This window comes from Anarhichas minor, unplaced genomic scaffold (genome assembly GCF_050575085.1).
Source record: "Anarhichas minor isolate MPS153535 unplaced genomic scaffold, ASM5057508v1 ptg000010l, whole genome shotgun sequence".
In the NCBI taxonomy this organism is placed as follows: domain Eukaryota; kingdom Metazoa; phylum Chordata; class Actinopteri; order Perciformes; family Anarhichadidae; genus Anarhichas; species Anarhichas minor.
The window spans coordinates 4,097,908-4,123,726 of record NW_027466456.1 but is presented as its reverse complement, the minus strand read 5'-3'; the positions used below and the strand labels follow the sequence as shown (position 1 = coordinate 4,123,726).

Here is a 25,819-nt window from a genome sequence, read left to right as displayed (position 1 = left end):
AAAACGTTTTAAGACAAACTACAGATGTCACTGAACACGTGTTGGCAAACAACTTCAACATGTGTGGTTGCCCTTGAAGGATAGAGCAGTATAACTACAAATCAGAGTGGTGCATTACATGTAGAACAGTAGAGACCCCGAGTATCTCAAAGACCACCTTTGTAGAGTCTGGGGGGGGGGGGGGGGGGGGGGCATCAGACTAGGGCCAATGTTACCGAGGTTCAGTGGCAACATAAGCATGGGCATCTTCACTCTGTGGTGGCAGGAAATAGAATACCGTAGGACAATAACTTGACCATCACAATTCATACAAAGATTAAGGTGTATGTTTACAACCCTGACTAAAAACAAATCAAACTTCTTTGGATGTTTGATTAGCATAGAGCCCTTAAGTCCTGCGAGGTGACATTTATCTTGTGCACATGTTATTCATGTGGGAACACGTTAACGTGTGTGCACAAGATAAATAGAAATACCAGGACTTTAGAAAGTCCACAGATTTGGAGTGATGGGAATTATTGTTGGTTTTGTAGGTTGCACGTAGCGCAGCAACCAACTGTTTTCTAGTGGTATGTCTAATGGAAATGAGTCTGGAAATTTGTCATTTGATATTCTGTTAATTCTGGCATCTAAAAAACCAAAACCTATAAATGAGTGAATTACACCAAACAATGGAATAATGAAAGTGACTTTGATCAACTATCATGGGAAAATGGTTTGCACCATCATTGTAAACCTTTAAAAAATACAAGTGTCAAACATCTTAATTTCAGCCGCTACTGCCCCATCAGTGATTCCGAGTAACATTGGCACCATTCAGCTGTAGTTCTGCATTGAATACCTAGCAGACTTCAGTGTCTCCAGTTTACTGTGAAAATCAACTGCACCCACCTCAAAAGAAAACTAGAAAGTGTGTGCTCTTTAAGGTGCAATATATATTTAGCCATTTTACAATATAAAAACGATATTGAGCACCTCAGCAGCAGTCGAGACTGCTCCCACATCATTCAAATGAACAAAAAACAGCCTGAACAATTCGTTTTTATTTTATTTTATTTATCGTTTACAATTTTTGTAGTTTATTCATTATGGTCAATCCTTTTGGCAAACATTGGTGCTCACTGTGTTCTGTACAATCCAGTCCCACAAAGCAGACTTAGAATTTGTTGGAAAGGGAGGAATGAGGCAAGAGCCAAGGGGGGTCCAGACGTTTACAATTTGTCCAGGTAGTTGTCCAAGGCCGAGATACCTTCCTTCAGACCCTTACGTTTGCGGATCTCAGCAACGACAATGCCAGGCTTGCTTGTAGGGTCTAATGGGTCTCCTGGGAGGATCTGCCAATGGTCGAACACGCACTGGGGGAAGGCCTTGCCACCAGTGTTGGAACGAAGGTCAGCTGTGAAACCTGAGAATGCACAGAGCAAGGTATGCTTTTAACACCTGTCTACCAAGCCTCTATTACACTATGGGTTAAAGGGTTGCAAGGCGTGCTAGTGCAGCAGTCATAAATGTGGAGTGACCAGTCGTTTTCCCCTCTGGTCAACAGCTTGGGGCGTCTAGTATAACATGGTAGCTAAAAAAAAGCCTTCCAGTTGTCAGGGTCAAGTAAAATCACAAAACAAATATATATTTTTCTGCTTTTACTTTTCTACATGACCACACACACTCTACTCCTGGTAACAATTATCTTCTTTTTCCAAAAGTATCTCATTAGGTTAGGTCACTTGGTATTTTACACTAAAAATAAGCATCTTGAGTTTCAGTAACATGAATCTAAGTTTTGCTACTGGTCCTTGTAAGGCTAACAAATGAAAATTGACATGTCAACAAACTGGCATGCAAAGTGGAAGATGTGACAAAGATGGGGTTTCAGTAAAGTTAGTTCCACCTTTACTATGTGTCAATTGTTTTATCCCATTATGATTTTGCTTCTAAAGGCGGCTTAAAAGCAGTTATTGGGACATCTGGGTGATTCTGTCAATTGTGCGTTAGCATGTTGGATGGGATCCAGTCACATACCCTACAGGTGTAAGGCTGTCACTGTCCTAAACTCTTGCTATTTAAACCCTAGTAGTGGTGTAACAGACATAGTTGAGTCATGATCTGTACGGATATCCACCCTCACAGAATTAACTTCGTTTAACCATCATAGTGTGAAATAAAGTTTTAATGCAGATCATAGTCAGATGATATTCAGTAAAAGTATGCAATCAGGAGATCTGCATTAATGCTTTCTAGTCACCAATCCCCGATGATGCTACATGTGAAACAAATGTGTTGAAAACATGAGCGCTAATAACGCCGGCAGCACTGCTGCTACGAGCTAACGAAGTAAGTTGGTTCCATTCAGTTACATGATGCGTTCAGGGTCTTAAGTAAAAACAAGTATTAGGCAAAGGTAAATTAACGTTATCATGTGTTCCAATGTCTTGTAAAATGTTTTTGGTGAACCACTTGAAAAAAGTGTGGTTAGAAGAAAATTGTTTTCACAGCAATATTAAATAGATACGAGAGGAAATTTTGACTCGTTCAACTTTCTAACACTAGCTCTAAGCAGCTAGACTCATCAATACAAATACAATCTTTCATTTCCTAATCATTTGAATTGTGTTTTATGCAAATAACTACTATAGATGACATAAATATAGAAAGTAAAATAAATGCATGTATTTTTTTTTATGGTTTACACTGACATCAGCGACTGGTATCATAATCAATAAACGTGATCGGGGAATCTTATTTATAGTTATTTTTTCTCCTGTGCCGTTCTGATCCTTGATTCAAAACCTTGAGTTTTCAGCTGACAGCTTAAAACGTCTAACAACATCCGCATTTACTAAAAGATGGGAGTATTGTACACTTGACTGCGTAAGACAAACTTAATATAAATCAAAACCAGGTGCCAAAATAAACACCGGCTTGAAAATTAATGTTTTGGCTGCTTTGCTCAGATCAGCCCTTCTATATCTATATTATTATAAAAAGAAAAAAAGAAAAAAAGAAAGAAAGAAAAAAGGACTTACCAAATGACTCATTGACAGGCAGGAAGGCCTTGGTAACACGCAGGGGTGTACCAAGCATACATTCGCCGCCCTCAATCACGTGACCACGCCTCCTGTTTAACACACCGTAGATTCCACCCATCGCATCTTCAGGACACTGCAAAGTAGACAGGATACATTTAGTTTTACACTTCATGCTCACATTTGTGAAATGACAGGCAAGTCAACTATAAACAGTTCTGGTTATTACTTGCCCATGTGTGACAAGTAAAGACCGTTGCAACTTAACCATGATGCCCTGCCTAGATATACCGGCACCCTAGAAAAAAAAAAGAAAAAACATCTCCAGTGGCACTGACCTGGATCTCCACCAGGTAGATTGGCTCCATCATTCTGGGCTCGGCGGTGAGCTCGCATGCGTACAGAACTCTGCGAGCAGTGGGAATAATTTGACCACCACCACGGTGAATAGCATCTGTATGCAGGGTCACATCATGGACGTTGAAGCGAATGGCACGCATGTTCTCTTCACAGAGGACACCCTAAAGACAACAATTGTAGATGAAAAACAATTACATAACCCATTCATAGTCCTAATCCAAACTTAAAACCATTTCAGCTGAGTGCAATGAATTTGTGCCTTAGTTTAGCCTCCTTACCTCCTTGACTGCCCACTGGAAGCCAGCCACAACGCTATCCTTGATCTCATTAAGGTACTGCACTCCCTTGGTAACGTCCACCAGAAGGTTGGGGCCAGTTCCATCAGGTCCGAAGCACCAGATCTTTCTGGCCTCACCGACATCCCAGTCAAACTTGTCAGTGAGGTATCGGGCACGGGCCTTCAACTCCTGGCGATGGCCAACCTCACCCTTCTCAATATCCTCTGCCAGGCCCTCCGCGAAGGGACAGGCCTTCATGAACAGACGGTTGTGCTTGTTGGGAGACTTTGAAAGACATATAACACTGGACTCTTCGCTGACGGTCTCCCTGTAGGACACCACTGGATCAGATTTCTAAAAAAAATATAAAAAAAGTTTCAATGCAGACATGTTCAGGGCTACATCAAAATGACTTGAAAAGTATACATTTGATTTGCTATTAATTACCTTAAGTGGAACGCAAGCATGATCCTCCTCCAGATCCTTCAAACAGATCTCCAGATGCAACTCTCCAGCTCCAGCAACGATATGTTCTCCAGACTCTTCAATGATGCACTGCACCATGGGATCGGACTTGGACAGACGCTTCAATCCCTCCACCAGCTTGGGCAAGTCGGCAGGGTTTCTGACCTCCACAGCAACTCTCACCACAGGGCTGACACTGAACTTCATCACCTTCATGTTGTGTGCCTGCTCGTAAGTGGTGATTGTTCCGGTCTTGATAAGGAACTGGTCCACTCCGACCAGACCCACGATGTTACCACATGGCACATCTTCAATGGGCTCAGTATAACGACCCATCATCAAGATGGTCCTGCGTGAGTGGTAGAAACAAGACAATTCAGATGTGACCAATATCTGATAAGTTTACTTAAAATTACTGCCATCAATACATATCAGCCAACTGATACAGATGTTGAAACTAACCTCTGAATTGGCTTTAAGTACAGATCGTCCTTCTTTCCAGGGACAAAGTTTGGTCCCATGATGCGTACTTTCTGGCCAGTGGCGACACAGCCAGAGAACACACGGCCAAATGCATAGAAGCGACCCTTGTCATTGGATGGGACCATCTTGGAGATGTACACCATCAAGGGAGCCTTGGGGTCACAGTTCTTGATACCTGGTTAAAAACAATTTGTTTGACAATAAGTTTGAGTCCAAAAACGACTACTAATCAAAGCCACATCTGGAATATTGGAGTATTGTCATACCCATGGCAGCCTCATCATCCCCAGGTCCTTCGTAGAGCAGTTCGCAACGGTACCTCTGGGCAGTGACAGGGGAAGGCAGATGGATGGTGATCATTTGCAGAAGGGCTTCTCCGGCAGGCAGCCAGCGGCGCATCACAGCCTTCAGGAGAGGCTTACCCTCCTTCTCCTTGTCCTCAGCATCCAGCTTGATGTCCAGCTTTGCGACCAGTTTGGCAGTTTCCTCCTTGTTGAAGTTCATGATGGCATTGAAGACCTAAAAGAAAGTCCATTTGAATTAGCAGACTGCGATTAAACATGACCACTTTGCTTGCAATTAAATATGACTAAGCCAAGAATGAAACGAGTTTTTCTGTGCCCTGCTCAGAGTGAAGGTTATCATCACTGTTTACTCAGGTCAAAGTGAAGAATGTTTCAAATCATCACATGCAGGCACAGTAATAACCCTTTTAGTTTGCTTAAAAGTTTACAGATATGGAATTATCAAATTACAAAAGGTACGACGCTGCCTTTTTTTTTTTTTAAGTGCACTGTAGCACAATAACATTTAAATATAATCAGCCATGTTACCTTGAAGATGGGATCCAGGATGAGAGCAACAAAGGTACGTGGGTACCTGGCGCCATCAGGCCCATTAGAACTTTTAAGGAACTTTCCAGTGGCTGCATCAAAGAACCTAGAGAAATACACGAGTGAAGATTCGTTACTTTATATGTGCTAGTTGTGTTCCCACTTGGATTGTGCGCGCTTTAATTGGCAATCAAGCTCGAGACTGACCTGTCACCCCACAGCTTCCTCATCATGTCTTCCACCTTCTTGCAGTTCTCATCTGGTGTCATCTGGGTGTTGCCCTTGGCAGCAAACTTGGCTGCATACATCTCAGCAAACTGCTTCAGGGTGAAAGCCCAGCCATGGAGTCCAGAGCCAAAGCCAACTGTTCCAATGACTGGATCGACCTTTGAGAGTTGACATAAGTATTAATCAATTTGTTTTATTAAGCTATACTGATTTTACTTTGGACGCAAGAATAAAGAGACAAAAATACTCATGTTGGGTCTGTTTAGTTCTTTCACGGTTTTAGGTTCTTTTAAATTTAAAAACCCGTAACAGGAATCTGATTTTTATATTTTTTAAATAAGAAAAGTATGCCGTTTTCAGAGTAGCCCAGTACATAAATTGGGACACAGGAGTTAATTGAGCACAACCCTTTAGTTTGGAAATGCACTGGACTAAATTTTAAGCTATTGATACAGACACGAGGCCAGTGTGTTGCACTCAAGACAGAAACTCACCATGATGGAGCCCATAGGTCCACTTTCGTCTTCTCCGTAAGTGGAAATGATGACATTGACTGACTCAACAATACGCTGGAAAGTCTGGTAAAGGTCTTCAGGCTCAAGCTGCAACTCCAACAAGGCACGGTCCATCTTGTTCATCATCAGGACTGGCTTGATACGCTCACCAATGGCCTGACGGAGCACCGTCTCAGTTTGGACACAAACACCTGGCAGGGATACACAATGAGACAATTTAAGATCAAGTTGCGAGTTCACACAAGCAGCACTATGGTAAACAGAGTATGAAGGACACCGTTTAATTATTTACATAGCAAATCAGACCTTCCAGGTTTTCCTGTAGCATGTGTACATTTAAATGTAAACTAACTTTTAATGTTATTGTTAATCTGACGCAAGAATTTTGTCTAATTTTATATGCCCGATAAAACGATGTGACTGGCCATGTTAACACTTTCATTTTATTTGCTAAGATCAAAATGTTGGCTAGTGAGGGTTTGACAGTCTTGTCATTACCTGAAACACAGTCCACTACAACCAGGGCTCCATCAGTGACACGGAGAGCAGCAGTCACTTCAGAGGAGAAGTCAACGTGCCCTGGTGAGTCAATCAGGTTGATCAAGAAGCCAGCACCATCCTTGCCCTGCTTGATGAAGGCCAAGTCATTCTCGGCCAGCTCGTAGAACAAGGAGATAGCGCTGCAAGTCAGAATGGATAACTTTTTAGACAGTCAGTTTTACGAAAGTGTTTAAATAAATGCAAATATCAAAATAACGTAATACACAAGTGGTGCAATGGAGCAGATCATTTTTCGGATCAGCCAAAAAGAATAAATAAAAACTTTATATTTATTACTTTACAATTAACAGCTTTACATTCCATAAATGCATTGTAATTGAATTAGCTTGGGAATGTACATTTGAAAAATACACTTGATGAATATGATCAGCTCAAAGAAAGGAAACTTACAATATTTAACTTTCACCCAGTTCTTTATTGAGTCCTAACATTATTATAGGTTATACAAGCGTTAACTGCATGCATTCCTGTGAGCCGGTGTGCTATGACGATGTAAGGTGCTTAGTCACCATTACTGTGCAGAAATATTTTGCTTATCACTAATGGCAGATGACACGACGTGGGGATATCAGACACAACCAACTCACCATCCAGACCCAGGGATGACCAGAGATGGGAGCTAAACACCTAGGACCTCAGGCTACTCCACCATCCGGCCTGCTGATGCATAACAAGATGCTTACTGACGTATAACAAGATGCTTACGTTGACTTGATGGTGATGCAACGCTCCTGTTCGTCTTTGCGTGTGTCAGTGAAACGGGTCTCTCCAGCACGAGCTGAGGCAATGATGCCAGCCTTTGACACAAGCGAGTCAGTCAGAGTTGACTTTCCGTGGTCAACGTGCGCAATCACAGACATGTTACGGATGTTGGCCTTCTTGTCCATGATGGCACGGATTTGGTCGATGGTAAAGTTCACCTGAAGGGGGAGAGAAAAATTGAAATATAGTAAGAAGATTTACATAAAGGGAAAAAACTAAATACATAAATGTAGCAAAAGAGTATCCAGAGCATATTGAATATTGCTGCGGATGCTGTGTGAATTGTTCTCCAGTTCCACTTAGGGCGTTATCCGCCATAGTCACCGCTGTGACGTTGTCGTTCTCCATTTAGCTTTTATTTTTTCAGAATCTTTCGCATGTGATTTTCAATATATCCATTTAACAATTATATCTAGAATAAAATGACAATTCAACCCACAAATCATTAGTAGGATTAGAACTCAACTAAGCACCAACCGGCATAATACGTCAGCACAAAATAGGCCACGTGTACAGACTCATGATTCAATGCTAATGTTAGCTTGTTTGCCAAAACTAGCCGGCAGGGCCCGTTAGCATTAAATGCCGGCAAATTATAAACCGGGGCGCTGCGACTTCAGAAACACGGTGCCAACACTACAAAAGACAACATTTAAATAGTCACTTGCCCCCCAATTCAGTTACTACTCATGTATGTCGATATTAGCTAAATCTTCCATTAGTCGGAGCAAAGAGCCGCCGCTCAAAAAGGTGAGCATACGCAACATCGTAGCGTCACTTTACGTTAGCCATTTAAGAGTCGGCCGACACATTAACACTCAAAACGGGCCACAATGCATTAACGTAGGCAAACAACCCACAGTTTAGTAAAATAAATGTAAAACTGATTCTCTAGAGTCCCGGTAGCTCCGTAGGGCCATCGGTAACGATGACAGAGCGGCTGCCATTTTGATCAAAGCACAATCGCCAGAAATAACCTTAGAAGTACGCACATCATCCGTAATATTAACGTCAAGGACATATTGTGCACTCGATAATGCATTAACTACTCGGGGAAGTACGATAAACTCACCATTTTGACGGATGGTTTCGGATCCGCTCAGTGGCGAGAAAAGACAGGAATTTTGTACGCTGCCCACCTCACGAGGTCATAGGCAGGGAAGAGACCGCTGACGTCAGAAAATTGGGATTTATAGTACGTGCGTCGGGCCGCGTGCGTCATCACGTAATGTTGCGCTCAAGACCGTGTGGCATGCTACGGCTGCCGAGAAGCACAAGTTTACCTGTCGACAAAGCCAAAAGAGCTTTATCATCATTCATTGAATTAATTGATTATTTTTTACACTTATTTATGTAAATTACTCTTTTTTATCCTCCTTTCAATCTGACTATGGTATAATTCTGTGAAGGATTTGTAAATTCCTTACTGATCGTGCCTTCGAAACATTTAACAATAACTGTACATCAATGCATATAATTAGCTGATCAAGAATAGCTTTTTAACATGATGCATTTATCAAAGTCCCAGGGACTAAATACGTCTAAAATGTTGAGTCTGAGTAGGCACCACGTTGTATTTGCATTATTAAATTGCCTGATTCCCATTTGCACAGCAGTCGATATTATGGTCTAATATTTTTTTTAATGATTCAAGCAGGACTTTAGAAATGAAACATGTGACACAAATGCTTCTCAAGGATTCAAGGATCATTTATTTTCATTATGCAACACAGGGATGAACAATGAAACAAACATAACAAACAAAACAAAACCTCCTGAACCTCCTGTAAATCATTTCAAATTCACAAACAAAAAGAAAATATCGTGAAATTATAACATGAATTGATCTGTGGACATGATTGGCTGTTCTCTATCTAACTTGCTTGCACAGAATTGTATGATAGGCTACAAATACATTACAGCAAAACTCTCAACCACTGAGTCCAGAAACAATTACACAACTTTGGTTATGGATTACTGGCTCCGTGTTGTACCTCAATTTATTTTAACTGGATCCAAACCTATACCATGGATGACAGTTACCCCAAATAATGCCAAATTTCCCTTTTAATTTCTCACTTGACCTCCTATGCCTCTCCTCGTGTCTCCTTATTTAAAGACTTTGCCTTTTACCTCTTCCTCTCCACTAGGGGGCTGTGGCTTCACCAGTTCCCTGCAGTACATTCCGATTACCTAATAGCACCAATGACTCATCCAAACGCCCTTTATTCAAGGTGTGTTTATCAGAAAGCATTACATATGAATTTGCCAGGTCATGAGGTCATAAGGTGTTGGTGGCTCACAAGAACATTTTGACTAATTAAGATCTGTTTTTGCTAAATGTGTCAAATTGGTACTTGGAACATTGAGTCCTTCCTATCAGCACAGCAATGATGCCACACACAGAACTCATTGAATTATTTAAGGAAACTATTATATAATATTTATACTCCACTACATTTGAGAGGCCAATTATGCACTTTAGTTAGTGACCCAGAATCCTATAATTTACACAAAACATAATCAACAAATGTATCCTGATGCATTAGCTACTTAGCAGTATAACATAATAAAAACAATGCCCCCCATCTTTACCAGCTGCAACAGTAAACTGATGCTAATACATGAAGCATCAATGATTATAATCCAATAATTACCTAATGCATCATTAGGATTAATAGAATGAGTGATTCTGCATAAAGAGTACTTTTATTTAACTTTATTACAATGGTCACATACATACATGAAATGTAACCTCTGCATTTAACCCATCTTAAGCATTTGGAGCAGTGAAGCACCCTCGGAGCCACTTGGGGTTCAGTGTCTCGCTCGAGGACACTTGAAGAGTCAGCCATCAAACTACCAACCATGTGGTGAAAGGATGACCCGCTCTGAGCCACAGCTGCCCCCGATGCTACTACTTACCGTTGTGAATACTTCTTCCACCAGCTCAGTGTTGATGTTTTGATACCTGCTCTGTAGTTAGTGCCTATACTTTGACTTCTCTGGAGCAAACAAAAATGAGATTATTACGTAACTACATAAAATTGTGCATTATTAACAGCATAAAATTGCTACTGAGGGATATTAACGCAGCGTTCTAAAAGAAAACTATGGCCCAACTCTTTCATTACATTCAAGGAAGTGGGCAATGTGGGCCAAAAATCCAAAATGTGGTTGAAAAGATTATTTAAATGTAGAAATGACATATACTGATCATAACAAAAATACCAGAAAGAGTTGATTTTCAATTATCAAAAGATTGTAGGATTCTTAGTCTTGTGTTAGGCTAAAGTTTCCTCTGTAGTCCATTTTTTTCACACCATGTTGCTTGATTGTTGTTTGTTTTCTTTCCAGCAGATGGTGCCAAAGCCTCACTTCCAGACACTCCAGATGTCAGCACACCAGTCCAATAGAACACAGGTAATCCTCGTCTGTGTTATCGAGATAATCACACTGAGTTAAGCAGTGATTATGTTGTAAGCATGGACTTGCTTTAGGCTAGAAGACAAGGTTACTTTCTTTATGGGCTCCATCAATGGGATAGAACACCCTCGATGTTGTCTTTGATCATGCTGGAATTAATGCATCATTAGTCTCCAATTAAACTACCCCTAAAAGACACATTTGCATTTTCTTCTTCTGTTGATTTAATTGAACCCTGTGTACGCTTGCTTTATAGCCAAGGCTTTCTCCAACGGTGTGGCTTTTAAGTACATATGCAGAGACACTTAAGAAGGTCAGGGAGAAACAACAAATAAGATGTGTTAGAGCTAACAGTTTGGTGGAGAGGGAAAGCATTGAGAGCCGCTGCTCTGTTTACTTTCAGAGGACATGATGTTCTAAACTCTGTGGCAATGAACTAAGGGAACAGGAATCATGAAGGATTCTTTGTTCTTTGTCAAAAAATCGTACAGGAATCTTCTCTGTAATATACACATTCTTCAGGTGAATGTGTTTCCAGTATATCAAAGTACTACATGTGTAGATCCAAGGAAATATGCTGTTTAATTTTCCTTTAGTAAATATAACCTCCATAGTCTATAAAGATCTTCTTTGTATGAACTTGATTGAACAGTCAGGGTTAAATTAAATGGTTGTTTTAATGACTATAGAAAATACTGTACACCTCCATTATATCCAAGGATGCATGCAGGAGGAAGTCCCTTGAATAAAATGCTGCCTCAGTCATTAGGAATAAATTCAATTAATTATAAATGTAGTGCATAGAACGTACAGGTCTTATTTGTGGGTTGTTGAATGTCACTTATGAATCTGTTAACATGTAAGACCTTCTTGCAGATGTGATGAGTTACTTTTCACTAAAACTGTTTCAGATGCCTCAAAGTTAAATACTGGTTTTAAAATGTTTTTCAGAAACAAAATGCTTTACAAGGACATAAAAAGCAAGAGAAATAAACAGATAGCAGTAGATAAAAAAAAATAGTTGATACAGTAATAATAATTGCTGAGACAATTCTATGCCTTGCTGCACTGGCAACGGTCAGTATGATAACCTGAACACCATTATGTGATGAGTTTTACGGACATGCTCGCCCCCAAAAAAAGGGCTCTCTAAAAGGCGTAAAATGATTCCATGACTCATATTCTGTGAGGAGAGAGGCGGTGGGGTGCATCAGGAACAGAATTAGAAAACAATTAGGTCTAAAATGGACACAGGCATGCTCAAAAAACACAACTATAAATTGAACAAAAGTGACAGTGTTAATCACCTGCGAGATCAAAACGTAAATGGTGTAAAATGCTCTCATTCAACGCCATCACACTTGATCTGCTTGTCTAACCCTATGCTGTGGCTCTCAGCGGGCTGTCATATCTGAAAACACTCGCACACAATGATTGGCAGGGAGAAATGACAGGGAACTCAGGCTGAGTAATTGACTATGGATTGAAATGACACCAAACTTTTAGAGGGGAATGATTTCACCCACAACAAGCCATCCCTGAGAATGTGTCTTGTTAAATCTCAAAGTTGTTACTTTAAGAACAGTCCATGTTCTGCTGGTACTTTGTGTGACAGTAAGAGACAGAAGACTGACATACCGTATCCACGTATTTACTGCAGTCTGATCCTCAGAATGCACGCAGGCCTGAAAGTCTTATCAGTGTCCCTCTTGCTCTCTTGCCTTGATGCTTTCCCTTATTTACTCCTCATAAGTGAGCCCAAACATCACACACAGTACCCAGTGGTGTTTTACAAAAAGAGTACAAAAGTATAAATATTAGAAACTTAATTTATGGCAATATAAGATTCAGTATCAACTTTATTGCCCAAGTTTGTTGACACATTACATTTCGGGTAAATCACACAGCACCAAGAAGTAATGAGATACACATACAGACATTCCTTGAGCATTGTTTTTTTAATCTTCTCACTCCTGGAGCAGTGTGCAGCGAGGCAACTAGTGTATACCCTCTCCCCTCCCACGTCCACGTGAGGGACCTCTGCATCATGTTTATCTATTCCACTGAAATCCATATCTTCATATTCAGTAAATGTTTACTTTTCCATTAACTGCGCTGGATTATTTTTCAGATGTCTTCATCATTTTGTTGCTCAGATGTGTGTGAATCCTCTTCTCCAAACTTATTAAAAGTTTCCTTTGCTCCTGAGGTGGCTTTCTTGAACACGCGTTCAGGCAATATGCAGCTTCAGTCACACACCGAGAAGCTTCCCTCTGAGAGAAATGTGGCTTTCATCCGACAGCAGTAATCTGTCATGCTCCAGTATTGTTGCTCTTGAATTTCAAATAGCGAGGGCAGCTACACAGCAAAAAAGTGTTGAAATAAACTTTTTCCGAGTGGATTTCCACTCCCAAAGTGTGATTATAACACATTCTGATTTAAATGGTGTTCAGTGTTGGAGGTATTTGAGAGAGTTGATCACTGTTACTGTTAGCCAAACTCAGCAGAGATGAAGCTCCGTCCAATATATGCTTTACAAAACTTTGTTTGTTGTTGTAGATCATACACGGCCCCATCCAGGATGGATCAATGAACGGGCTTACTGGGCAAAGGCCCAGGGGCCCAAAGTGTCAGGGACCCAGTCTTCGCCCAGGAAATGTCTCTCAAAGAGATATGTACCAACCAGGAAGAGACTCAAAATTGCCACAAATAAGCAAAGAAACACTACAAAATTACCAAAACAACAACATATACAAGCAAAGCAGCTGCAAAGAGACCCACAAATGAATCAAAATGACTAAAGAGACACAGATTGTCCACAAAGAGACACAAAGCAAATTCAAAGAGACACAAAACAACCACGAAGAGACTTAATATGACTATAGAGAGACACAAAACTACAACAGAGACTCAAATGAGAGCGACACAAAACAACATAGAGACACAAAATGACCACAAAGAGCCACAAAACAACTACAAGGAGATGCCAAACAACTACAGAAAGACCAAAACAACAGAAGGAAGAGAAGAACAGAAAGAAAGATGAAGAGAGAAGGGGGTGACAGAGTAGGAGGAGGGGAGAGAATATAATGCTGATCTGTCATGCAGGTTGCAGGTACTTACAGTTGCCAGTTGTGACGAGTGACAGAACACAGAGCACTGATTAATGGTAATGTCAGCAAGTGGAAATGGATGTCAGCTTGTATTTATTCTAATCTCTAATTTTTTGTTTGTGGGCAATATGTTACTGCTTGAAAACAAGCTTGAAAAAGGCAGTGACGTTTTGAAAGAGAGGTAAAAGGTAGCGCCTGCTCACTACTACGTGCCACAATTTTTGTTAATGACTACATTTCGATCCTACTTGGATCTTCGACTGGTCAGAATGTTTGAAAAGTGGAAACCACATCCATATTTATATATAAACAAGCTATGATGGCTTTTGGTTCATCCCCCCCCCAAAAACTGCTTGATAGATCATCCATCACAAGCTGTTAATAATTCAATAAAGTAAATAGAAAAAGCACATAAAACAGTAACAGAGAAGATATGTAATCTTTAAACATTATTTCATATTCATCATCATATATATCACAAAAAGCACAATGCTGAATAATGAAAAAGTAAACTATATCTAATCACATGAAGAAAAAAGACACACCTGTTACATTTAGAACATTCTTTTTATTTGCACAAATATGTGTATGAAATATGCAGGTCCTGTGCTCTGCTATCATTTGTTTTTGTGCTCTTTTTGTTTTTTATTTCTTATGCTAAGCCACATGGCATTTGATAAGATTGACTGCATGTCTTGTGGAACAAGACATAGTGTTCCTTACTTTCATTGTCTCTTCTGTTATAGGGTGGGTGCACTGTATGTGGTACACTTGTATTTAAGTGCATGAACCACAGCGATCATTTCCTGCAGTACGATGAAGGAAAGTTAAATGTTTTAAACAGAGATGAGACCAGATTTGATGGTCATTTGTCTCAAGTTAAGTGGGACGTTTACACCTCTTTGAGTTCAAAATGAGCAGCGTTATCGTATAATCTTTTAAAAATCTTTACCTCTGAATATTATTTGGTGGAGTTTTTACTTTTTGGATAAGGTACTTGTCTCAGGCAGCTTTCATTATACCCTCTTTCCCTAAATCTGTATTCTAATTCATCCGTCTGATTCTCACACTCAATTTAGCTTTTGCAGATTCTACTGATACGACTAAACTGGCTGATGGGGAGGAGTGGGGAGGAGTGGGTGAAGTGATTGCCCATGTAAGAAAGAACATTTGTCTGTATCTTTTCTATGCAGGTCTGACCCCAATGTCCTGCCTTCACGTTTTACAAGAATGTCCAAAAAATGGATTTGTTGTATATCATGATTAATGGTAAATTTAAAATGTCTGTGGCAATTTAGATACTCATAGTACTGCAATAAACTGTCAACAGGACCATCATAGATCATGTCAATGTCATCCACATAGCGTTTCTATAGTTGGATGTAGTCATGGCAGAGATTTTCAGAGAACACGTTTCAAAACAGGCTACATGTAAGTGAACTGTTCCTACCATCAGCAGTCCCTTTGTATGAAGGGGATGTTTTCTTCAAACATCAAGACATTTTTACAAAGCTTTTTTGAAAGCAAGCCCAGAAATTCAAAATGACGAATGACCCAGTTATGGCATGGCTCCGACGCCAGCAAAAAGGATTCATTGAATTTTGTTCACTTTCCTATTAGTTTCTTTTTCTCTGAACGATCATCATTCAGTTGCAGCTATATGGCTCCTGATAGCAGCCAGGTGAAGGTGCTGCACCAAAGTCATACAAATGAGAATGAGTGCTGGTTTTATATGGGGGCAGATTACTGATACCTCCTTTGATAGGGGAGTTTGATTAAGGTGTCATCATGATGTGAAACAATACAAGCAAGGCTTTTCAAAAATCCCAGAGCCAGCATGGAGGCAGCATCATGGACAGAAGGCAGTTTATTGGAGAGCTGGGGTTAAACATTGACACAGAAGCGAAAGCTGTTGACTTACTGACTTTAAGCCATTTTTTTGTTGACGTTGAAATAGGCTTCAGAGTCATGCTGTGCTGTGCCATCTCATTTCCGTGATCTTATTTTTTAAAAGGTCTTCATGCTTGAATCACTGTAGCTCTTTGTACTGAGCTTTGTTGCTTCTTCCTAAATTCCACCTGTCTCAGTTCTGCTCTTTTTCTCTGCGCCCGGGAGGGTCATCATTGCCAAGATAATTGCCATGGGGGGATTATTTGCAATGCTGCCTGCGTGTTATTTATAACGTTGGCGTGTAGTCCATACTGTCGTGCTTTATATAATTTTCACGTTATGTTGGTGTAGTTTGGGATGGAGGGGGAGCCCTTATCTCATTGTTTCCTCGTTGATGTTACTGTTGATTATTTTGTGTCGTTGACTTTTTTAATTGATTATCATTAATATTATTTATGTGCTTAAATGTTTGTTTACACTCCGGTTTTGTGCTGGAGGATGGTGCATCTCAAGGTGTTAATACTCTAATTAAAATGTTGAAATAAATACATTTACTGTTATCACACTGGCCCTCTTAACTACACCCTTATAATCTCATGATAAATAGTCAATGAAACAATTTTTGTGGTTTGCTGAGGACAGTTAAATTGTACACTGTTAAAAATACAAAAATACACTTTGGCAACAAAGCTCTGTTTGCGGGATGGTGCATTTTGCTTCAAAATAAAAATCCCTAACTGAATTGTGTACAAAGAAATATAAGGTTAATCAGATGTGACTTTAAGGGAAATCATAATTTATGATACCTGGCAGCCAGTTTTAGCTCAACTATAGAGACTGACCATCCACAATGCAATCAATCAATCAATACCTGGATTTATACGCAGTTTAAATCTGAGAGGACTAACAAGCATCTTCGCTTTTAAAAATGAGGAATTAATTTGTTTTCCTTTGATCAACTGGTCAATGGTCAACTAATTATTTCAGTTCTAATTTTATTTAGACCGATGTACATTACATCATGTATGACTAACGCTACACCACTGTGCTTCCATTATTCATTTTTTATTTTCTCTAATATTGTCTGTTGTATTAAACTACCGCACATGGACAGTGAGGCTGAGAAAATGACTCTAAGGTAGGACATACTGACAAAAGTGCCAAAAAATGTGTTTAATTGTATACACAACTATTATAAATTTGGAATAATGAATGAGCTGTCATTTATCAAGGGGGCTTAACAAAATCATATACCAAGATAGATTAAGACCCAGACTAACAGAAACTAGAGTCTGATGGTAACGGATAGCTCACTCAATGTGTATACTGTATGAGAACATATGAAAAATATTTGAAGCTGTTGCTGCCAAGCTCTGCATTTGCTGAAAGTCATTCACTAAAAAGCTATTTTGTCTTCTAAACACAAGTGTGTGGAAGCTTCTCGGATTCCCCTGGAGAGCATGTTGGGCTCCCCATCACTGTTATCGTGTCTAAAACATCAAGTTTAGGTGAAATTGCTTTTGTCTTTTACGGTCTATAGACGCACGATACGAAATTATCTAGAAAATTGATTAAGAGAAAATAGATAAATAGAAGAAGCAGATAAAATCATCACAAAACAGATAACAATTTTATCAATCTCTGCTGCTATGAGAATAAATTGATTTACCAGCCAGACAGCTATCTGAACAAGGTGACACTATATCCTCTGAGGCACTTTATCTTGCTTTTTGGCCACTGCATTGAAAAATAAGGATAATGGAAAAAAAATGACTACGTTTTATCAAACTGCCAATATAAATGTAGAGCACATAGTTCATTTTCTAACGACAACATTATTAATTCAACGAGCTTGCATGGCTGCTCACACAAGTGACACTTATAGGCTACACCTCATTTCTAGTTTCACATCTTGACAAGCAGATTGTTGTTTTTCTGTTTCTTTTGGTTTCAACGTTGTTGTTGACTAGTTCAGGACAAGGGACACTACTTCAAGCTGCTTCTCTCTGTTGAGGCACACAATGCATCTCAGAAGGGTTACAGCACGGTGCATGTTTGGGCATTTCTCCCACGACAAGGTATGTGGCATTTTAAAAAAAATGAAAGGAAAATGAAAGTGCTGAATTTAGAGCAGACATCTGTCAAGTTCCAAAAAGTGTCCTCAGCTTGCAGTTATACTCACTGGCAATTCTGGGCTGGTGATAGAATAATGTCTATATTCGTAGCCATCCAGTAGGTTATGGTTATGGTTTCACCGATAGCCCAGATGTCCCAGTTTTCCACCGGCCCTTAAACACAGCATGCATTTGTGGATCTGTGTGGAAAATATAAAATAGTCTCAAAACTTTAACAATCTGTAAATAAATACAAAATAATGTCACAAATAGTTTTAGACTTTGTATTCACAGGAAGCTTTTCGAAGGGGAACATGATCAGATCTGTGAAGTTGAAGTTAAAAATCTCCGGCATTTGGTGCATTGGGAGTGCGAAAGTGTTGATTATTATCAAGATATCAATATTTATTTTATGAAATATCTGGGTTATCATCAGTACCGGTGTACTGATAGTTCTGAGTATGTAGAAACAAAGAACACTACAATAGAATAAAGCCAATTTGGCTATAAAGAAAACAACTTTCTGTAAAGCAGCTCCAAACTCTACTTGTCATTACAGGTTTGAGACTTAATAGAGAATTAACAAATATTGATTGAACTCCTCCGCATTGGAAATAGCATATTGTAATTGTTAATTTAGAGGGTGTTCCTCTTTAAAGCTGTTGTTGATTATCTTAAACATCTTTTCACATCAGATTTGGTCTATGAGAATTTACCAGAAGCATTCCCCCGGGGGCAGTCCGGGCTTCTTAGTTTATGAAATAATTTGATTACGTTACAATTTTGAAGCTGTGAACCTGAAGACCATCGCTTGGCATTACTTCCACCAATGAGGATTTCATGCAGGACATGATGGAGAGAATATTAACAGTTGCGAATAGCAAAGCTGGTGAATTCACTTCCCTTTGCTTTAGTCATACTTCTTCCTGTCATCACACCGCAGTTGTATGGAAATCAACTTCAGCTTGCTTTAGTTTGCCATGTATTTCTGCATTAATTAAAGCAAATGTTTGTCCATATAAAAGGAAATGCATTCTCTAGGAATAAACTGATTCAATCACTACATGAAGACAACACAGCTTTCTATTTGTTCAGTAAATCTTTCTGTGGCTTTCTGGTGATTTAATACTGAGCTCCACAAACATTCAGAACAGCAATCTTTTTCAAATCAGGCAGCGGACCACACTCATCATTTTTGCTTCGCCTCCATTCCGTCTAGGACAAAATGTGCCAACAATGTCTTTGAATTGCTGAAGAGATTGCTGATGCAGTCGTCTGGCAGTAAGTGCGTCCTTTCATACAAGCAACCTTAAGGAAAAACACACTATAGCAGTATTAGCACTATTTCAAGCAGAAATTGGGTTCATTTTGTTGTTTGGTGCGATCGCTTTGGATACATTGTGTAGCTTAGACAATGTGGCTCTTGTGAAACTACCTTGTTCAATGGATTTTTTGAGACTACTCACTTTAAAACATTCAATTTAGGTGTCAGTCCCCAACAACTGGCGGCTTATTTCGAGACTCAGCTTTTTGTTGCAGTGTTCAACACTCACCAAGGCAGAACTCCATTGTGCAAGCAGCAGCGACAACGTCTTCATTGACAACAGTCTCAATAGACTGTGGCAGGCTGAGGGAAAGTGGACACAAAAGAAAGTGAGTACAGAACAGTTTGGAATGTGACGAATGCTACAAGCTAGTGGTGATTTATAACTGTGGAGGAGGATGTCAACATGTTTATGCAACACAAATAATGAGGATTTCCTGGATGGCTTGTTAACATATCTTATAATCCCAATTGGCCACCATCATCATGTCTTGAACTGTGTTCTATAGGGTTCATGTTTGTATGCAATGGGGTCTCTTTTGAGAGAGAGCCGTTGGGCTCAATTCATTTGACTTGGCCTCTTTAAGATAGTCTCTGAGAGGTTTTCCCATGCGTGGATGATTTCACTCCAGTGATTGTTCTGCCCACATTTATATGGATGGCTTGAAATACTGCCACCTGTGTTGCATTTTCCAATTTGGTTTTGTGATGGACTTGTTATCAAGCCATGCAGTACGCAGAAAGCTCAGGCCATCAGAAGCATCACTGATGTGCAGATAGAGGGAACAAAGTCAGCTTCCTGTCGGGGAAAACGAATGGCCCTGCTGTTCCTTTTTACAAAATGCCGGCATGTAGTCATATATGTTTGCTACATGCCAGCTGCTCCTCCATAATCATAAAAAGAGAGCGAAAAAACAACAAAATATTTTTTTCTGGCTTCTGCTAGTCAAAGATCTAAAATCCATCCTAAAATGAAAATATCGTGCCCAAAATGGGTCAGCAGTTTCTCTGCCTGGGTATTAGGTTAAATCATATTAAAAGCTGAAGAAATGCCAACATATAAGTGTTGCAGGGAATTTCAAGCCTTCCAGATCCTTTGAGGGGATATTGAACTGAGAGATGGCAGCGTTCAAATCACCCCTCTTAGCTCAGTAAACAAACTGCAGGAGGCGGGTTTTCCTCAGTCCCCACGACCCGATTTTCTATTTTTTTATACCCCAAAGAGACCTATGAGAACAGAAGTGACAGCACACTTCTCAATACACAAAACATATCAGTGTAGAATCAAAACATCTTAGACACAGTCCACCTCATGTTCGAAGCAAAGTTGTTCTTTGTGTGTAGCTTGAAAATCAAGGTTTTAGTGGCTGCCTTGCGTTTGAATATGATTGTTTGTTAAAGCTATAGTTAAACATTTTAAGAATTACACGTATTGGCTTTCTTGCCCAGAGTAAGATGGGAAGATTCATACGACTCTCATGTCTCTATTTTAAATAAGTCACTGAATCCAGCCGACAGTTTGCTTAGCTTAGCATAAAGACTGGAAACAGGGAAACAACAATCCTGACTCTGTCCAAAGGTAACGAAACCCACCTACCAGCACCTCTGAAGCTCACCGAAAGGGAGGTATTATATGCCTGACTTTACTTGGCCAAGACCAGTTGTCTGGCAACTGTAGACTCCAGAGACACTGTGATATTATTATTTATATTAAGTTATGCTCATCTAATGCTTGGCAAGAAAGCAAAAAAAAACATATTTCCCAAAATGTCCAACCATTCCTTTAAAGCTACATTAAGTGATGTTTTATAATGTTGATATGGCAGATGTTTACACATCCAGCAGTTACAGAGCAACATTAGTGTTCATTTGGAATATAGTTTTTGAGGCTGTCTGATACATGTAAATCCAATCTTCACTCACCTTTCAGCTCTGTTTTGTTCTCCACCGACTAAAACCTTCCGTAGCTGCTAAATGCTCGACTATGTTCAGCAGTTAGTCACTAACTGTTTTGTCTGCCGTCCGCGCATAGTAACTTTATTCAAACCTTTCTGCTGAAAACAGCTGCTTTTTGCTGGAAACATGATTCATAAGAGTGCCAACAGTGTCCTAAATTGTGGGTTGGTAAACCAAAACAATGAGCTGAAAGATAAAAAAAAATAAAAAATCAGACTAATTATCTGAGTTTGTCACAATGAGGAGTCATTACACATAGTAATTATTTACATTATTAATATAAAACTGAAAGAACTGATATGCTCATTCCTCCTCACAGAGAAAGCCATTCACACGCATTTTCTTCTGTCATGACTGTCCTTGTTCTTGACAATAATTTCACTATCGACATGTTTCAGATTGTTACTACAAAACTAGCTTTTATTGATTTCCTTGTATCTCAGTACTTTTTCTTTAATGGCACCAATGTCTCTCTTCTGTGAGTACAAACATGTTCTTCAACATACTTTCAGGCAAACTTGCTGTATTTATGAGGGAGAGTGTATGAATGCACAGGACACCAGGTCTCAAACATTATCATAGCCAGAGGGTCCAATTTTCTCCACCAGGCAGCCAACACCATCCTCAACCGGCTAAATAACAATTCTATAAGAGACTCACTCTATATTCCTATGACGAAATTGTGGCACTCGGGGAAATGAAATTGCTAGACACCCAGATTGACATAGCCAATGTTTCTGCTCAGATAATACTTGTTAACACCAGGATAAATTACAGAGTCTATGTTGTTGAGCGCCACCATAGCTCTATCTTCTTCTGTATTATTTTCTGTAATGATTGCAATTTTCACAACAACTTCTTTGCATTTATGCAAATGGTGTGTGGAAAAAATATGAAGAGTTGTGAGAAATACTGTCACGCAATCATTGTTTTGTGGACGGCTCACACTAAACCCTTTGTAAAACATGAACAAATACATGCAGAGAAAGAATGCCACTTTCTATTATCTAGTTAGTGTAAAATATTGTCAGATTGCTGTCATTTAGCTTGCTCTGGCTAATGCCAGAATCGATGACAGATGTATGCGAGTGGGCCATCTCGCTTCTTTCTCATCTTTGTTGAGAGTTGCATAATGCGCAGTACCGTCCGGGCAGGATGCACGGATCAGGTGGCGAGTGAGACGTGTTGTTCCTGTGTAGCATAAATGAGACCCGTTTTGCTCAAAGAGACAGTAGGGTGGGGGTGTAAAGAATAAAATTATTCTGCTGTTTCAAATGTCAGAGCTATCCTTTCACTCTACGGTTCTAACTTTGAAGGGATTTTTTTTTATTGTCTTGTAATCCTTTGTTTGTTTGTTTTTTGTCTTGGAAAAACAATGTGTTACAGAGAAAGCGTGAAGGGGATTCGGCAGCTTGCAGCTGAAATGGCACTGCAGCATATTTGACAAAACAATAATGCTGAGTCTACACGCTATGGCTGTTAACAAAAACAACACTTCTACCTGAGATGCATGCAATGAAAAGGCATACATATATAAAATAGGTAAAGGCAAACAATCTATAAAATAGGTTTTTCATTTTGCTGAAGGGAAAAATTCAGATTGTATTTCATCTTCAGCTGTTGCTAACCAGCACTTTATCTGCTGCTTTAATCCTGTCACATCTCATTTGCATAGGGAGTAACTGCCAACATCTTCACGCTGGTCGGTTATGTTGCTCTCTTCTTTGCTTTACAGAACAATGACTGCTAATTATAAGGAGAAGACCGAGTTGATATTTTGAATGTTTACATTCTTGAGAGAGAGAGAGAGATTCAATAAGGATGAGGGCTCCCGCTAGATTTTGCAGAGTTGACTTACTGTAATTATATGCAAAACAGTTGCTCAGTAAACTTTCTTCGAACTATATTATTATCATTTTTTGTAGAAAGAGTGCATTGACTTATTACTGTAAATATTTGTATAAACCTCCTGAACAGAAATCTGAACATTATGTTAAGCCAGGTTCAAAGTTCCTGTTTCATTTTGTTGACATCTCTTTTCATCACTCCGTACATCAGAAAATAGTCTTTTTTTAAAAAAAGCCATGTATTTAGGAATAAAATGTTATAAATAAGCTGTGAATGATTTATGAAAAAAACCCAAGACACTACAGGTGAACTGGGTAACAAACAAATGTTTAACTTATAAATATCATTCATATATATATATGTTTTCTCTTTCTCTATATATATATATATCTATATATATTATAGATATATATATAGATATACATATAGTTGCTGGCTTTTTAGGTCTCCAATGACATTACTGTGACTCTTTGATCTTGGTCAGAGAAAACAACCTTGAATATGTTAATTTGGAGCTTTTTTCCCCCTCTTTGCTTATATAAATACTACGTACCAAATGATTAATTGAGAAAATATTCAACAGATTAGTCAATTAACAAAATGATTGTTGCAGCCCTTGCATTTAGATATATAGTTAGAAAGCAGAGTGCTCCATGAAACACTGCAAAGAGATTCATCCCGCCATGTGAAGCATCATACTATAGTACTGACATTTCTGTAAAAGAACATCACCCGTGTCTTAATCTCAGTCCACATTAAAGCATTTCCCCTTTCGAGGTGACCTTGTTTCACTTCTCCAGTCAGCCAGCTCGGGATCTCCCCGGATAACACACAGAAGTGCACTGCACAGCACAGTTGGTGGATCTGTCTTCTCCCAGCGACTGAAGATGAAACAGAATGCTCTCCAGGCGCCGTCTCATTGCTGTGAGGTCTCTCTTAAGAGATAACAAACAAACCCGCTACAAGGGCAAACTGAGTTTGACTCAAGTGTGTCCACTGGAAACCACTAAACTGCATTTTTAATCCCCCTGAAACGTTTCAGTGAGAGTATATTTGTGTTCTCGAGCATTTTTCCTCGTTTTAATTGCGTTGTTGTTGTCCAGAAGGGAATGATGATGTAGATATGCTTTATGTTATCATCATTCCCTTGTTAGGGTACAACAAGTAGTTTTTTTCCCTCCCTTTTTCTTTTGGCACCAACAGCTGTCTTTTACTTGTTCACTAATATCAGCATGTGACAAATATGCCCGAATCGCAATGAGCATAGCTGCAGTATGAGCATGGTTGTTGATATTCAGCTATACATAACAAGATGTTATGTGTATGATATTCACTGTCACAGAATAGGAAAGATAAATGGATGGATGGATGGACAGACAGACGGACGGATGGACGGACAGATAGGAAGATAGATAGATAGATAGATAGATAGATAGATTGTCATGAGGATATCTGACATTTGATTCACAGCAAGACAATGCCTGACCTACATCACAGTGCTTTCAGTCTCTGGAGGAATCTGACTTGTGAATTGTTCTCTATTTGAGAAGCCCTGTGGAAAACCTCACGAATGATCATGTCCTCTTTTGAGAGGCTGAAAAACAAATGTTAGGGCGAAGGTTAGGAAGCTCAATTCCATCTGCGTCAGTAAAAAAACTTACATAACTGCAGCAAACTTCTTCAATTTAAAAAGTCAGTATCTGTCAGTCAACATCTGTTTCCATTTCTTTAAAACCTGAATGCACAAAACTCCAATAGAGCCAATAAGTGGGTTAACATCTTTGAACGATGTTGGCGACAAATACATGCTTTGCAGAAAGACTGAAGATAACCTTTACACGTTCAGTCTTTCAGCTTTCACTAAACGGGTTATACAAAACATTGTGTGCAAATGAAATAGAATGAAACATGAAAATTACATTGAGTGGTTCTTCACATAATTACCCCCTAGGGGGGCCGCGGAGGTACTGCAGGGGGTCCGCGAAATTTTTGATTAAAAAAAACAAAAAACATAAATGTGTCCATTATTTCAATAGTTCAGCATTGTATGCAAGATAACAGGTATGTTTATGCATGGCAGTGGCACTAATAGGCCATCACTCATTTTCATTTCCACATTTATGTTTAAAATGAAAACATCAATTTGAATAGCTTGTATGCATGATTATCATGCAATTGACAGACAATGTTGATATTGGCATTGGTATCAGTTAACGAGGTATGTTTATAAATGGCAGTGGCACGGCCACCCTACTCACTGTACCTTGCACATGTTTAAAATAAAAACATGAATATATGAACCTGTGTATTATTTGAATAGCTTAGTATTCAATGCACAATAAAGAGGTATACACGGTACTAGGCCCATTTAATATAAAACACAATGTTATACAATATATATAGTCGGGGGTTCCTGCTCCATCTCTCTATCAGTTTGGGGGTCCTTGGCCTGAAAAACGTTGAAGACCCCTGGTCTAGCTGATTCTTGTTTTTGGTTCTTGAAACAGATCAGAGCCCCGAGGAATATTTCAGTGGCAGGGTACTTTTTAAAGTCATTTTCTTTTTTTCCAGCTCAGCAGCATCAGCACCAGCTTTTCATTTGCAGATATGGAAAATCTGCCATATCACACCCTCATTATA

At 39.4% G+C, this 25,819-nt stretch overlaps 1 protein-coding gene, 1 long non-coding RNA gene and 1 other non-coding gene across 3 annotated transcripts; 1 reads left to right on the top strand and 2 right to left on the bottom strand.

The window, feature by feature from the left end:
• Nucleotides 1-1,035: 1,035 nt before the first annotated feature.
• Nucleotides 1,036-8,733, bottom strand: LOC142946414 (elongation factor 2b-like). The gene is made up of 13 exons (XM_076087659.1): nucleotides 8,581-8,733; nucleotides 7,452-7,666; nucleotides 6,684-6,865; nucleotides 6,165-6,376; nucleotides 5,650-5,828; nucleotides 5,443-5,548; nucleotides 4,876-5,128; nucleotides 4,589-4,784; nucleotides 4,109-4,475; nucleotides 3,662-4,015; nucleotides 3,362-3,544; nucleotides 3,024-3,159; nucleotides 1,036-1,405 (listed from the first exon to the last, which is right to left on the bottom strand). The coding sequence occupies exons 1-13, from the start codon at nucleotides 8,581-8,583 to the stop codon at nucleotides 1,212-1,214; spliced, it is 2,580 nt and encodes an 859-aa protein (XP_075943774.1). The 5' UTR covers nucleotides 8,584-8,733; the 3' UTR covers nucleotides 1,036-1,211.
• Nucleotides 5,234-5,302, bottom strand: LOC142947214 (small nucleolar RNA SNORD37). The gene has a single exon (XR_012953305.1). It is a non-coding gene; the product is annotated as a small nucleolar RNA SNORD37 (small nucleolar RNA).
• LOC142946415 (uncharacterized) lies at nucleotides 7,262-25,742 on the top strand. Its single transcript, XR_012953074.1, has 7 exons — nucleotides 7,262-7,695; nucleotides 9,659-9,742; nucleotides 10,287-10,437; nucleotides 10,869-10,931; nucleotides 13,494-18,015; nucleotides 19,271-19,704; nucleotides 22,718-25,742. It is a non-coding gene; the product is annotated as an uncharacterized LOC142946415 (long non-coding RNA).
• The last annotated feature ends 77 nt before the right edge of the window (nucleotides 25,743-25,819 follow it).